Source organism: Abrus precatorius, unplaced genomic scaffold (genome assembly GCF_003935025.1).
Source record: "Abrus precatorius isolate BTA unplaced genomic scaffold, Abrus_2018 Scaffold7, whole genome shotgun sequence".
Lineage (NCBI taxonomy): Eukaryota > Viridiplantae > Streptophyta > Magnoliopsida > Fabales > Fabaceae > Abrus > Abrus precatorius.
Genome location: NW_020874417.1, coordinates 17,084,677 through 17,099,327, shown reverse-complemented (window position 1 = coordinate 17,099,327; position 14,651 = coordinate 17,084,677). Strand labels below are relative to the sequence as shown.

At 33.8% G+C, this 14,651-nt stretch overlaps 3 protein-coding genes across 3 annotated transcripts; 1 reads left to right on the top strand and 2 right to left on the bottom strand.

Annotated features, from left to right (window-relative positions):
* The first annotated feature begins 258 nt into the window (after window positions 1-258).
* On the top strand, window positions 259-3,134 carry LOC113871567 (putative ETHYLENE INSENSITIVE 3-like 4 protein). Its single transcript, XM_027508657.1, has one exon. The coding sequence runs from the start codon at window positions 1,722-1,724 to the stop codon at window positions 3,132-3,134; it is 1,413 nt and encodes a 470-aa protein (XP_027364458.1). The 5' UTR covers window positions 259-1,721.
* A 416-nt stretch (window positions 3,135-3,550) lies between these two features.
* On the bottom strand, window positions 3,551-7,497 carry LOC113871565 (type I inositol polyphosphate 5-phosphatase 5). The gene is made up of 10 exons (XM_027508656.1): window positions 7,354-7,497; window positions 7,145-7,244; window positions 6,967-7,041; window positions 6,403-6,490; window positions 6,174-6,278; window positions 5,122-5,680; window positions 4,668-4,861; window positions 4,464-4,572; window positions 3,903-4,051; window positions 3,551-3,770 (listed from the first exon to the last, which is right to left on the bottom strand). The coding sequence occupies exons 1-10, from the start codon at window positions 7,495-7,497 to the stop codon at window positions 3,551-3,553; spliced, it is 1,743 nt and encodes a 580-aa protein (XP_027364457.1).
* A 1,698-nt stretch (window positions 7,498-9,195) lies between these two features.
* On the bottom strand, window positions 9,196-13,225 carry LOC113871564 (2,3-bisphosphoglycerate-dependent phosphoglycerate mutase-like). Its single transcript, XM_027508655.1, has 8 exons — window positions 13,021-13,225; window positions 12,545-12,768; window positions 12,091-12,209; window positions 11,836-11,992; window positions 11,614-11,715; window positions 11,384-11,503; window positions 9,693-9,770; window positions 9,196-9,534 (listed from the first exon to the last, which is right to left on the bottom strand). Exons 1-7 carry the CDS (start codon window positions 13,223-13,225, stop codon window positions 9,726-9,728), a joined length of 972 nt encoding a protein of 323 aa, XP_027364456.1. The 3' UTR covers window positions 9,196-9,534; window positions 9,693-9,725.
* Window positions 13,226-14,651: the final 1,426 nt, after the last annotated feature.

The following is a 14,651-nucleotide window of genomic DNA, read 5'->3' as shown; positions in this document are numbered from 1 at the left end:
ATTTAAAATTGACACAATAGTATATATTTAAAAAAAAAAAATCATTTTAAACTATTTTTATTAGTTTGTGCAATTCAATTAAAAAAAGTCTTATAAAAAAAAATCAACAAGTACTATAATTCATTCCAATATACTTGATAAATTTGATACATATAAATGCTAGTTATTAATTATATTTGACAAAATTCGCTATATCATATCTGATATTGCATGTAATTTTTTATTTTATAATTATTTTTTTATCTTTTTCATATAAATACGTTTTAAAAATATTTTTTACTAGACAAAAAACACGAATACATTTGTGTCAAGTATGCTGATAACTTTAATTTATTTTTCTATCACTGATGCACGATTATACTTTGAGATAATAAGTTTAAACTGTGTTTGTCGCATTTTTGTACCAATAAATTTATATTAATAAATAACAATATTTTCTAAAAATACACTTCAAAAGTGAACGAAGTTATCAAAACTTAATTTCGTCTATTTTAGGTGTCTTTCTTTCTCTTGCTGAACATTGCGCAGCCAGACGATGAGAGTCCAACTCCAGTCTCCAAGTCCCTTGATTTGTCATTAACATGATTGTTTAGGCTAAAGCCAAAAGGGTATCGGTTTGTTTTAACTTAAATGAGACATTTAAAGAATCTTTATTAATGTTATGCATTTCTGAAACTTGTATATAAAAATATAAACAATTATGAATAATAATATATAATGTCATGTATAAGAGTTGGAGAGCATGAAGAACTTTCTTCTGATAACCGTGTTTTTTTAACTCATTGGGTCCCAAAAGATTGTAACCAAACACGGTATAGAAATTAATGTGGTCAAAAGAGCATATCAATAGCGAAAAGAAAATGATTTTTTTGCATCATTATTTATGTGAGGGTTCTTACATAATCGTCTTTTCCTCTCCCTCTCCAATTAAATCATGTCCCCTCGCCAAATCTAAGAGCCATAGTCAAGTTAACGTCATAAGCGATAACAATACGTGGGTGATTACATCATTCAGAATACAGATGCAGGTCTCACAAAGGCCTTCGGTTAAAAACAGCTCATATCATATTGGACACGAATCAGACCTCTAATGTCCCCAGCTCACAGTAGATTGATGATCCATTTGATTATTATTACCATCTCCTTTCCTTTCCCATGGCCACCAACCCGTCAACAGCATGCAAATTTCCCATGCAATTACGTATATGCTAATCATGACAACGTCACTTACATACATATCAGAGTTACATATATCAAAATAATAACTTCAATTTTCTCACATCCATCTCTCTTACATTTTCTTCAAATATATTTTTTTTCTTGGGTGTGAGAGAATCAATTTTGACATAAAAGGTTGCATTCAATATATCCATTAATATTACCTATCCAAATCGGCTCACGTGTTCAACACGTGAGACTCACAACACCATTTCCTCAGGTAATTGTCCACACTGCAACACTCACTACCTTCGGTACTGCCTACTTGTCCTCATCCTTTAACGTATTTATTGGTTGAATTTCCTAAGCTTAATTTGCCGAATAAACCTTACCCTTCTACCACCGCCATTCTAGTAGCTTCATGCACGGGTATATAAGCACACATTTTATCAATATTCAAGCAAATCTTATATTCTTATCAATTGTTTTTGTTCAAGCACGACTAAAAACACCTTTTTCGTCATACCAACATTTACAGAAGCAAGGAATAATCCACAGGAATCATGGTGGAGATTCACGAAGAAATCAACCCCTTTGATGAAGAAAAAGATGAAGAGAATGAAGAGGAGGAAATTGGCTATGACGAGCTGAAGAAGCGAATGTGGAAGGATCGTATCCTGCTGCAGAAGCTAAAGGAAAAACGCCACAAAGAAGAGCCAGACCAAGAAGCAAAACAAGAAGCAACAAGGCGTAAGAAGATGTCAAGAGCACAAGATTCAATCCTAAAGTATATGGTAAAGATTATGGAAATTTGCAACGCTCAAGGGTTTGTGTACGGGATTGTGCCAGAAAAGGGTAAGCCAATGGCAGGTTCTTCTGACAGCTTGCGTGAGTGGTGGAAAGAAAAAGTCAAATTCGATCAAAACGCTCCAAGTGCCATTGCAAAATACATGCCACTCCTTGGGACAAATGAGTTGGATCCAACTTCCTATATACATCTCCTTAATGATTTGCAAGACACTACTTTGAGTTCTCTCCTTTCTGCTCTCATGCAACATTGTATACCTCCCCAAAGAAGGTTCCCTCTTGAAAGAGGCTTGGCTCCACCTTGGTGGCCCACTGGATCAGAAAATTGGTGGGGTGAACAAGGCCTTCTGGCCCATGAACATGGCCCACCTCCTTATAAGAAACCCCATGACCTAAAAAAGGCTTGGAAAGTTTCTGTTTTGGCTGCAGTCATCAAACACATGTCTCCTGATTTCGATAAACTGAGAAGGTTGGTGACTCAGTCCAAGACTTTGCAAGATAAGATGACAGCCAAGGACACAGAAACTTGGTCAAAGGTTATGAACCAAGAAGCAGCTTTGCTGCAATTGACTAACAAGTGCCTCAAGATATCTCCATCAAAGGAAGATGAAAACGAATGTGAAAGTTCTACTACCCATGAAAGGAGACATGTGGCTGAGTTGAATGATTATGACTCTTATTTATTTGGCAGCAGTGAGAAACGGAAGAGTGTGTTTGATTTAGATGCTGCTGTTGATAAGCTTTATGGTTGCCAATATGCCCAGTGTCCACAAAGTGAATTGTGTATGGGATTCCCGGACAAAAACTCAAGAATGAACCATGAATCCCTCTGTGCTTACCGCACAGAACAAAACCTTGATCTGATCCACGATTATCTGTCCAATGACACACAAATGCCAAGTGTAGATGATTGGATGAGCATGGGGGTAGCAAGAGCTAATAATCAGAATGAGAATGACCTTGTTGTGCATCTGAATGATCGGTTAAGAGAGATTGCGGGTAGGACAGCAGAAGATTATGAAAGCTTATGGATAAATGGCATTGACCATCTTGAATTGCAAGCGGCATTGGAGATGGCAAGAGATAGCATGGGCTTGAATCAAAATCCAGTGCAAGAGATCCCACAAGGCCAAGAAGAAACCTCTATTTGGGACTTGACATACAAATAAGTTCCTCGCCTCGTGCTTTTATAATGTAGTACTCCATATTTATGTTTGTAGTAATTAAGTAGACATTAATGATTCGAATATTAATTAATAAGGCACTGTCTCCTGATGTAACTCAAGACTCGAGAGAATCTTTGGCTTGTACAAATACTATTGAGTTTTTCTTCTTAATTTCATGTTTGGCTCTCTCAATGAATATTTCAACTCTATTTACATGGATCTCTACGTAATAACAAAGATCGCGGTCACTCCTTAGCCACTTGTATAAATCTTTTGATCTTACAATGTTAGGATTCTAATAACTAGCTATGGGACACCTTGGTGAGTGCGGGGACAAAATAGGAAGGAAATAAAGAGAGGTGACAAATCATGCTTCTATAGACCCTAAGGAAATATACAAGGTTGATTTGAGGTTTGAATTAATAATCATAAAAACTATGCCTTTGAGGGATGAAGTCTTCATATTCAAGTCTTGGGCTTGTGTAGGAATAGCCCTTCCTGAACCTGTTGTTTCTGCTTCTTACTTCCGCATCCACAGAGAAGACAGCACAAACAGGTCTGTGATCAGAAAATCTTGATTCACCACGAATGTATGATAATTGTTCAATGCCGTTGCCACGCCACAATATCCTATCACACCTAAAATTCATGCAAAGAGTTATTATTGTCAACGGTTTTGGTTTATCTGTATTGAAAAGCCACCCAGCTAGCAATTTTCAATTACTTGATCATATCATATATTGTTAGTGAGAGTCAAAAGGCGTGCAATACCATGCGGGTGTTCGGCGTTTCTTCTTTGACTTTACAGTCTCACCAGCATAAGAGTCTGAATTATGTGAATACTTATATGTGGGGGCAAATAAAATCCTTCCCTCCTTGAAACCACTAAAAACCCTCCCTGCGTCTCTTTCCATGTTCAACTGTATACATTGAAAAACAATTTAGTAAATTACCTATGTCACAATAAAAGTACGTTGCATTATAACTAAAAAGAAATACATATATTATCAAATGTCTTCATTGATGTAAACTTTATTTAATGACATTAATTGTATATTATATCATATTAACGACATAAAATATTGATGATATATATCAATTGTCTATATCAATAATATATAACAAAAGAGTATTATATATTACATCATTAACATAGACTGCTGTCGTTATTTATATTAATATTCGATTTTTATTAAAAAATTATGTCCATGAAAGTGAACTTAAAATTTTTTATTTCTGAGTGTATATATATATATATATATATATATATATATATATTAGTGCAATGGGATTGAACTGTTTTATTAGTAGTATATGAAGGGAGGGACACACTTGATCTTTCTCTAATAAAGTGTCCCAGTCGTTATCCTCCAACAGAAGTCTTGTTTCTTCGTAACTCAAAGCCACCCGATAATTCAAATCTCCCAGCCAAATTATTCGACTGTAGAACAGGCAAGAAGTGATGAGAATTCAGAAGAGTTCAAAAGGCAAATTAACTCATAATTAGTCAAATACATGCATGACATAATAACTTACTCATGGTCAACTATCTTTTCTGGCGCTCGACGGCAAGGATTCTTGCAAATCCTTGGAAATTGTGTGGCTTTGAGGATCTCAGCTACATCAGCATTCCTCTTCAGCTCATCTCCTTCTTTCTCCCCAGAAGCCAAGTGACTACAGACGAAACAAAAACTTGTTTGATGTAATGACATGCTCATTGATATACACCCCTGCAATCAATTATGATTCCATATGTATCATTAGTCTCTTTAATTCATGCCCCCAAAAACGAAAAACCATAGCTTCATGATAAACAATTAGTGGGTAAGTATGTAAAGTGTTTTATTAAATCATAGGAAATATTTATTCTTTTGAAAAAACAAACCGTTGAAAACGTTTTAAAAAAGAAACCACCTATTTTTAGTAACTTTTGAAGTCAATTTTAAAGATTGATGTTTAATAAAATTGAATATCATATTTTTTTACTTACCTTGTTACCTAAGCAACCCATGATTCCTCTCCCCACAGAATCTACTCTAAGATGTCCGATGTGGGGCAATAACTCTTTCTTAGTCCAAATAGTGAGAAAAATCCCAACCATCTGCTTACTTGATATAAGGGTGTATTTGGATTGGCTTGGAGAAGATGGTATTTCTGCAATTGAAAGCAACTCTTCCACGTTGTTATCACCACGAATCTCAGAATCTAACTTATTCATAGGGTCACTAAACTTTCTTATCCTTCGTCTCTCTCGGGTTGGAGATTCCACAGGACAATTGCAAGCCTTAAGGAGACTGCTACCCTCTGCCCTGAAATTCCTACTGATAACTTTAAGAGAAGGCTTCTGAAAGAAGTTCAAACTTGCTGGAGTCTTTGACTCCTTGGAGCTGCTATGGGTTTTGGAGCCAGTTCCTGAGTCAGAGGAATCACTGTACTCATTTCTTGGTCGGTTTAGTGCTTCACTTATCAATGCCAACCACTTTGCGGCTGGTTCGTTGTCTTCAATTACTAAAACATTCCCAGCACTCAGAGGAACAATTTCCTGAAAACTGAAGATTCAAGTATTTCAGCTAACACGAACCTGTAACAAGCAAATGGTTAAGCAAAAAATAAAGTGATTTTTATTTTTTGGTTAAAAAAGTATTATTAATGTGCCCTCATGATTTCTAATGTTTACAGTATGATTTCTAATAAAAGCACTATATTATTTATTTCGTAACCGATGTAATCAAGGACATTGGATAACAAGACCCTTGTAATAATCTGAAAAAAAAAAACAATGGAAAGATATAGCGAAGCATGTATATAGAGCATCATGAATTTTCAAGTTCAACATTTTTTTTTTATAATCTCCTTTGCTATCATCAGAACAACATCTTTGCATCACTTCTTGGTCTGGTCTGGTCTGGATTTACTTCTTAATAGCCTGGTAGTTTCGTAACCATAATCATATATTTAAACTCTAAAGCTCAAGATGTTCCTTGTTGCAACAACTATCTGAACTCTTATAAAGTATGCTGAAATGCTGCAGTCTTTTCATACCCCAAGACATATATATCTGCGGAGCCCTCCACTAGCAAGAAATCTTGAAGGTTGAGGTCATAGTTTGGTGACTTTCCTCCAACATTCCACGTTGCAACAAAGATCCTGCAATCCAAGGAATGATAAGGCATAGCATGAAGAAGGATGTAGCATGTGAGTCTCACCACCATATGCAATCAAAAAAGAGAGTGCTTGAATTCAGCCTTGAACTGAAAATGAAATCCCCTACCTGAAACTCTGCATTTCAGTTTCCTGAGCCATAGGCTTTTCAAAACTGGACAAATTTAAGCCTTCGATACCAGGACTAGTCTCCCTTTCTGCGTGTAGATAAGAAATTAAAATCATGGTTTACTTTATCATGTTGTCATGTCATGACAAATCTATAATTGTAGTGGGTATATAATGTATTAAGATGAGACAAGGAGAGTTTGAGTTAAGGTCAACATCAAACAAGAAAAATCCATAGCCTTCATCACGCTCCTCCCCTTGATTAGAAATCATCTTACTAATTACCAAATTTCATTGTTGTTAGGTAAGCTACCAAAATAATACAGGATGACAAGGGGAAGATTTCATCTTGTTTGATAGATACGTAGATCTGTACTAGTTAGATCCAGAATCTAGAGTTGACCCATCATTTTTTTCAAAGCCGCAAATTTGGATATATTGATATTAGCATTATAATATCGTAAAAAAATTGTGATTAAGCAATAATAATAATAATAATAATTAAATTTTCAAAGAATGTGAAAAATGTGTTTGTGACACAACTTAAGGCATACATTAGTAGTACCTGAGAAACTTTTTCTCATGATGGGGGATGCTTCGATGAATGCTTTTCTTCTTGATTCAATCTTCTTCTCCAAATCTGTTCACATTTATTGAAAATAAAATTAAAGGGCAACCTTGACAACATGAAAATGCAGATATTCTAGAGAAAGAAAGAAAGAAAACAGTCACGCAATGAATACCAAGAGCAACTCCATCTCCTTCTTCTGCGCTTGATCTTAGCGCATCTTCATCTGAGCCTCTTCCACTTCTCTTTGATCCAAAAATCTTTGGAAGGATAGACTTGATCCCAAAGAAAAAAGAGGGTCAAGAAGAATGTGTCATTAAACACAAGAAAATTGCTATGCAGGGAAGGGGAAAAAAACAAGAAAAAAGAGAGAGGAAAAAACACCTTCTTTTTCTTCTCATTTTTGACATTAATGTCAGAAGAGTTTGATGTAAGGCTTGGATTGACGGGGCTGAGGGTAATGTCATTAGCTCTGGTCATTTCAGAGTAAGCACTCGATTTGGAACGTGCACCCGTAAACGAAGACATTCATTCATTTATTTATTTATTCATTCTCATTCATTTATCTTCTTCGGTTCATCACATCCTCTAGTCCCACATTGACAAAACAACAATGGGTACATAGGCTGTGATTGTCAACAAGTTTGCACAATTTATTTATCTATTGTTCACTTTTTGTCTTTTGGATTGAATTTTGCATTGATAATTGGATGCGATCAATCATGTCTTTCTATGTTGCCTTTTTTTCCGGTTTGAAAGGTGAGATTTTGGCGGCAGAGCTTTCGGAGCACTTAAGGTTGAGGGTGATGGGGGGCCAAAAAGAGGTATAAAACCGTTAAGTAACAGTTCACAAAATAAACCAAAAAATGCACACGTAGCTATAGGATGTAGTAGCAGCACAGGGTACCCATAACATCATCCCTAAGCTGTACATCTTTGTTGGGCAGTTTGGCAACACTCAATGGAAAAACAGAAAATAATTACCCGTTAGGAATAGAAACAACAATAATGAACACTTTCTTTCAAAATATAATTTCTTTTCCTTTTTTTCTATATATACACTTCATGTTATATTTTTTTTGTTCCCCTTGAATCTAGGACATGGAAATGGCAAATAACATTTTGAAGTGCTTGGACAGTTAGCACTATTACCTGAAAAAATACCTATTTGTTAAATTTTCAATTTCTCAAGTTTCACGAAATACATTGCAAAAGTGAATGTTTTTGTTTTTATTATTATAATATAAATGATACAGTTCTTGATGATTATTATTTACAATAGATAGTTATTATATATAATATTTAATACATGTTAAGTAACAATGTTGATATTAAATCTTTACTTATGTGATAATTTAATATATTTTAGGTAAAAATATATTCATCTTTATTGTATTTCCTTTAAATTTCAAAAATTAGATATAACTTTTTATTTATTATAAGTTGCGTGATGTCCTAACTTATTTGGACCCAACTTCCATACAAGATAATGTGTAAAAATTAAATATCGGGACACAAAGTTAATAATGTATTCTGTAATTTGACATCAAGCTAATTACCCTGGCAGGCGACTATAACATTGAACTTCAAAATTTTTGCCTATTATTATGGGGCAAAAAATTTTGGTGTCCCACGATTCAAGTATATCTATTTTAAAAAAAATAGAACTATTCAACTTTTCCCACGTGATCTTTTACTATCTTTTTAGGGTTTTTTTTTTTTTTTTGGTTGAATAAAATTTCACGTCGAATCCATTACTAAAAGTCTGTCTTGATTATTTAGGGAAAGACATGGAGGATTTCAGTTAATTATAACATATAATGAAAACATCACATATATATTATCAACATTTCTATTTCATTGCCAGCGAAGATTTTAAAAAACATTGAATAATAATATTCTATATATGAATTTTTATAAATTGACATTAAACCTTTATTTGAATAAAATACATTTCGATCATACATGAAATTAAAAAGAAAAAACGACTCAAATCAGTTCTCCATCACCGATTCTCAATTTTATTTTATTTTTTGGGATTGAAAAAACCATCATGGCCGTCCGGTGTTTGAATCATTGTTATATTCTTCTCCAAATATTTTCTCCTTCCATAATTTGTACACATCATGATAAGAGGCAATAAATGGACAATCGTTTGACAAATTAAAGATGATAGAACATAAGGGTCCGGTAAATACTTCAATTCGTTTATATTGTTCATTCCCTAACCATAAATTTAATTCTCTGTTCTAAAAGATGGCAGCTATACCTACAAGTTCACATCCATTCAGACACAATCAAGTTCTAGACTTACATTACCAAATTTTGTTTTTTACTATCTCTCTAACAAAAATTGTTCTGGGGCTACTTGTGTTGTTACCGAGCAGAAAATTTTCAGGGCTCTCACGTTTTGCCATTCCAGACTCGAAAATTGATAAAATTCTTCCAATAATTTTCTAAGGATCGTCAGGCATGCGAGAAGAAAAAATTTATCCTGTAGAATGGCCATAACCAGAAAGAAAAATATGAAGCCATCCACCAAGAAATGAATATCGATAATTATACCTGCAGATATATACGAGCATACTCAGTGACAACATTAAGTTATCAATCACGCATAGATTCAGTCGTGTATAGACGACATCAGATATCTTATTGGGGGATTCGATAGATCGACTAATATGGGCATAGAAAATATTAATCATCAGAGTATTGGAGCATACCATTTTCATCTTTTACATGAAGGATCAATTACTTCAATGTGACATTTCATCCAACTGTTGTCTGTAAGCAGCTAAACTCTGCAGATACAAATGGCAGCAGACAACATCGGTATGATCAGATAGGTTCAACAACATGAGCGCAGCAAATAATAAAGACACAATCAGATTAGTATCAAGCAAATAATAGATAACAATCTGAAAAAAAAATAAAATGATAGTATCTCCCCTACATCCTCTGAACCCCAAACCAGACTACCATTAGCTGTTACTCAGATAAAAACCAAACACAAATAAAAAATATCATACTTAACTTCGAAGGAAACAGATTTCACAATTTTCAATTATGCTATAATCTTTGTTAGACTCAACAACTAGGTCCATGGATATATATCTCATCCCAAGGGACATCCAGGGAAAATCTGAGCAAATTGAAATATTTTAAAATTTAACACAAACAGAAGCAACAAAATTTAAGAGGCACCGCAGTACATTATATTGCCTACAGTAATGGAAAAGTCTTTTTTACTGAGCTTCTAAATTAGTCCTTCATACTGTATAAACCAAACAATTTAGTCTAGAAAATTTTGAAAACCCAAGCTTAGTCCTTAACTTTACAAAATGACATTTATTTTATTTGTGCAAAACGACAGTGAGAAAGACCAAAATGAAAAATTTTTTGCTTGCAAGCTAAGAACTATTTGAAAGGGTGAATATTAATGATTAAAATACCTTATCTATACAATCCTGATGAGTAATTTTTAAGAGTTTACACAAAAATACCACCATTAACTAAACACCGCATTGAGCATCCAAGACCTCTAATTAAGCTAAAATAACCATTCACCAATTTATTTATGGGCTTGCTGATAATGGAAAAACTTATTCTTTTACATATGTGGACGTTTAATTATTTAATTAAAATTATCTTCTAAAGTTTCAAGCTCCCTTTTAAAAACCATCATTAAAAAGAGAAACCTTGGAGTTAGGAATGGATTGAGAGAGGGAGAGCAAAAGGTCTTTGTTTTTAAATTATATATTCAGACAGCAGTTTTTTATATATTTTAAAAAAATATGTAGTCTTGTCATCCACTAATTACAATTATGCATGTCAAATTTGGTCACTAGTGGCTCTGTCATGCATGCACATTTTCTGGATCCATTCCGATTTGTTGTGAAATTGATTTATGACTTGGACTAAAAACTGCTTATTTTAATTAAATGGAGATGATTCCCAGTTTTCAAATGAAAAACAACAATAAAATGGAATGACTTTAGACTTATGATATACAGATTTTCATATGATTCCATATATAAAACATCGGTGGTGCAAGCACCTAGTAGTGAAGGGAGATGGGACGCCTAGTGGAGGATCGAAGTTGATGTCATCATATAACATCCAAATCTTAAAGACTTGGCTAATGGCAGCTTAGCTATAAGCTTATTGGCAGATGATTTGCATTAGCATAGAACTTATTCTATAAGTGAGAAAACACTGGAACAATAATAAAATTACAAAATCTGAGCAATTAGCAATCAGTGCAGATTATAAATATGGGCAATGATTACTTCATGTTCCTAAATACCCCCCAACAGCACAACCCTCACATGAGATTTCTCCTTCATTAATTTGAGAAGCATTTAATGTTAATTTCAGCTCACCAATTACACCAGGTAAATACCAGGTATCATACCTGACTATATGCATAAACACCAGCTTCTGTAGGTCCTACAGGACTTCCTCTACTAGAAAATTTCCCCCCTTTATATATGTAAAGCAACGGTATCCCAGTTGATAATTCTAAATTAGTGACCTGTTTGTCATCAGAGAAGTAAAGATCAATTTCAGTCCTATTTGTTTAATACCAATAGAAAACTTTATGTAAATGAGATTATGGCACTCATAAGCATTGCAGGATTCTACCTCTTGAGAGGTTAATCTGTCAAGATACATTATAATAGACCTCAATGAGTTCCCATGAGCAGCAACCATCACGTGTTTTCCTGATTTTAGTTGGGGTTCAATCTACAACACACGATTATCAGTATCAACTCTCTTAGCATTTTAATTTATTTCAATTCCCAGCAAGATATCAATGTCAAACAAATCCAATATAAAAAGGAATAAGAAAATTAACATCCTTACAAAATCTTTAAAATAGGCAACAGCTCTCTGTGAACACATTTCCAGACTCTCACCCTTGGGAGGAGGAATATCATAACTTCGACGCCACTCATGCACTTTCTCCTTCCCATATCTCTCTGCAGTCTCCTGCTTATTAAGACCTTGTAACTCCCCATACCTGAAGAATTAAATAAAGAAGGATAATTCTATCCTTCTAAGATTAATTGAACATAACCTATGAACAGGAAACAGGGGCAAAGATTAATATATGCATACATCCGTTCATTCAACTGCCAAGAAGTTATAACTGGAATGGATTGCTTGGTGGTTTTTTCACTGTAAACTTGAGTCCAAGTTGTTGCCTCTTCACTCTCATTATGTATGATAATAGGAACCTATAGAGCATAAAACACAATTAAGTCTGTTTTTCTCCTATACTTCAATTAGCGGAAAAATGGAGGAAAGGCAAATGAAAGCACCAGATGACTAAAGCCACCATACTAATATAAATGAAGATGCATGTTTAACAAAAAAGGCCTTCTCCCATAAGAGCAATTGCTATACCAATTGCATGAGTGAAAAACATATGGCCATTTGGGTATCAGCATTAACTGGCAAGTTTGAAGTTAACTTAAAAAACCACTAAATCTATTCTGATGTTGCGTTTTCCTAGATATAGAATCTTCGTGAAGCAAGTAACTTGCAATCTCATTATAAATGGCATCACTACCTTCTTCTGGTGATGTTGAGTCATTGCAAGCATAGCTGTCATCTGTGCCCGAATCAGTGCTGACGTAAAAATCATATCAACTGGTATATAGCTAATCCTCTTACCCGCTTCAATTGCTTCCTCCACACCTCGCTTGGTCAAAGGCACGTCGCAACATCCAGTGAACAAGTTCTTCTCATTCCACAAAGACTCCCCATGACGAATCAATATCAAAGTACTCTCAGCTATAAAAACAAGTTCACAATACCCACTAAGAAAAAGCAGAACACCAAGGCCATTGGGTTTATTCAGTAATCAAAACACACTTTACAATCGTGTAAAATCACATATATGTGGCAATGTTAGCATTAGTTAAATTAGTTTGTCGAGTTACTAGTTAGTTACTCTCTCTTGTACACAAATTTTACCACTTAGGGAATACCAAACATGTCTATAATTGTGAATATTAAGAATTATCTAGAAAAACAATTTCTAACTTGATGAATCATGAGAAATGGATAGTGATGTAGGATCAACAGCAGAAGCATGAGAAATAGATGCTTGAATGAGATTCAGTTTATGAGCATTGTAGGCGAAACGCATTGAAAGGAACCTCCCGAATTTTTTAGAAGATCGAGACGCTGAGACATCAATGCCCCAACCATGAAGTCCCGTAGGCTGGTGATTAAATGTAGCAGCCATCATCCTGATAATGCGATTAAATTAACAACAAATTGGAGAAATTAAGTGCGTATATTAAAATAAAATCCCTATTGATATTTCCACACCGTGAATAAGGATCATCAAATATAAAACGATTCAACCATGACAGTATAAGATAAATTTCCAAATGAAGATAATAACAACAAAAACCAAATGCGGAGAAAAAAAGATACTGACAAGCGTGGCGGAGAAGACAAGAAATTGATAGTGTGATACTGAGATTTGAAAATGGTCACAAAACAAAGGTAAGACCAACGAAGCGAGGGTTGGTGTGTGGGATGGGAGAGAGACGTATGACGCCGTTTCGATTTTGTCAACGACGAATGCTAACTATGTGGCATCCTTCTTTTAACTCTTTCACCTTATGCGCTTGTTTAACGAGGAAGTGGAAAGAGGAAAGTTGGATAGATAAATAAATAAATAATTTTTTTTAGGTAATTGGATAGATATATAAATATTATGTGCAGTAAAATTGAAACAATTCTTGCTGATTAATACACGTGGTAAATAATAAATAAAATGATATTAACATAAGAATTTTCTTTCTTCAACTAAATAAAATTTTCAATTTTTTATATTTTATTAATTTTATCTCTGTTATCTAGCATGGTAGGTTCCTTTTTTATTATTCATAGTAGCACATTTAATTTTACACATTTTATTAAGGATAAAAATGACATTATATTACTTTTTTATTTTATTATTCTTAAGTAAATGAAAATAAAATTTATTATTTATATTTTCTATCTGTTTTATTTTAAATAATTGTAAAATAAACAAAAATGACTACGTCTTTAAATTTTACTTCTTTCTTCTTTACTTCTATCAAAAAATCTAAAAAAACGCAAATTACTAAAATTTTAACTAAACTTTTGCATGTGCATTGGTGATATTTTGTAACTCAAGTTTTTATATTTTTTATTTTTATAAACTTAAATATTAGTTTAAGAGAAAGAACGATCTTTTCATTAGGTATCAATCAACCTTATGATTAAAAAAAATTAACCCTATTTTTCACACTCGTTTGTGGCTTTTAGTCTCTTTCTTTGTCATTACACTGTTCATTACTTGCATTATATTTTTATCTGTGTGCTTTGCTTTTTTTAACAAAATAAAAAGTGGAGTAAAGTGGACGTTGACGATTCACGACTTCTTTGCGTTTTTTTTTTTGGGTCAGCGACAATTCATGACTTGAGGTCAGAAATCTTTCTGGGCTCACGGGCCTGTGGCTATGCAGCTTGCAAATTGCAACATACGTGGACACTTAAAAGTTGAGAAAAAGATTGGACCCAAAAAAAAAAGTTCAGAAAAAGATAAGGAGCTTGCTTTTTGCAACTCTTATTTTACATTTTACACCTCGTTTAACTCTTTTTTAAATAACCTTCAAAATTTGAGAAGTGAAATT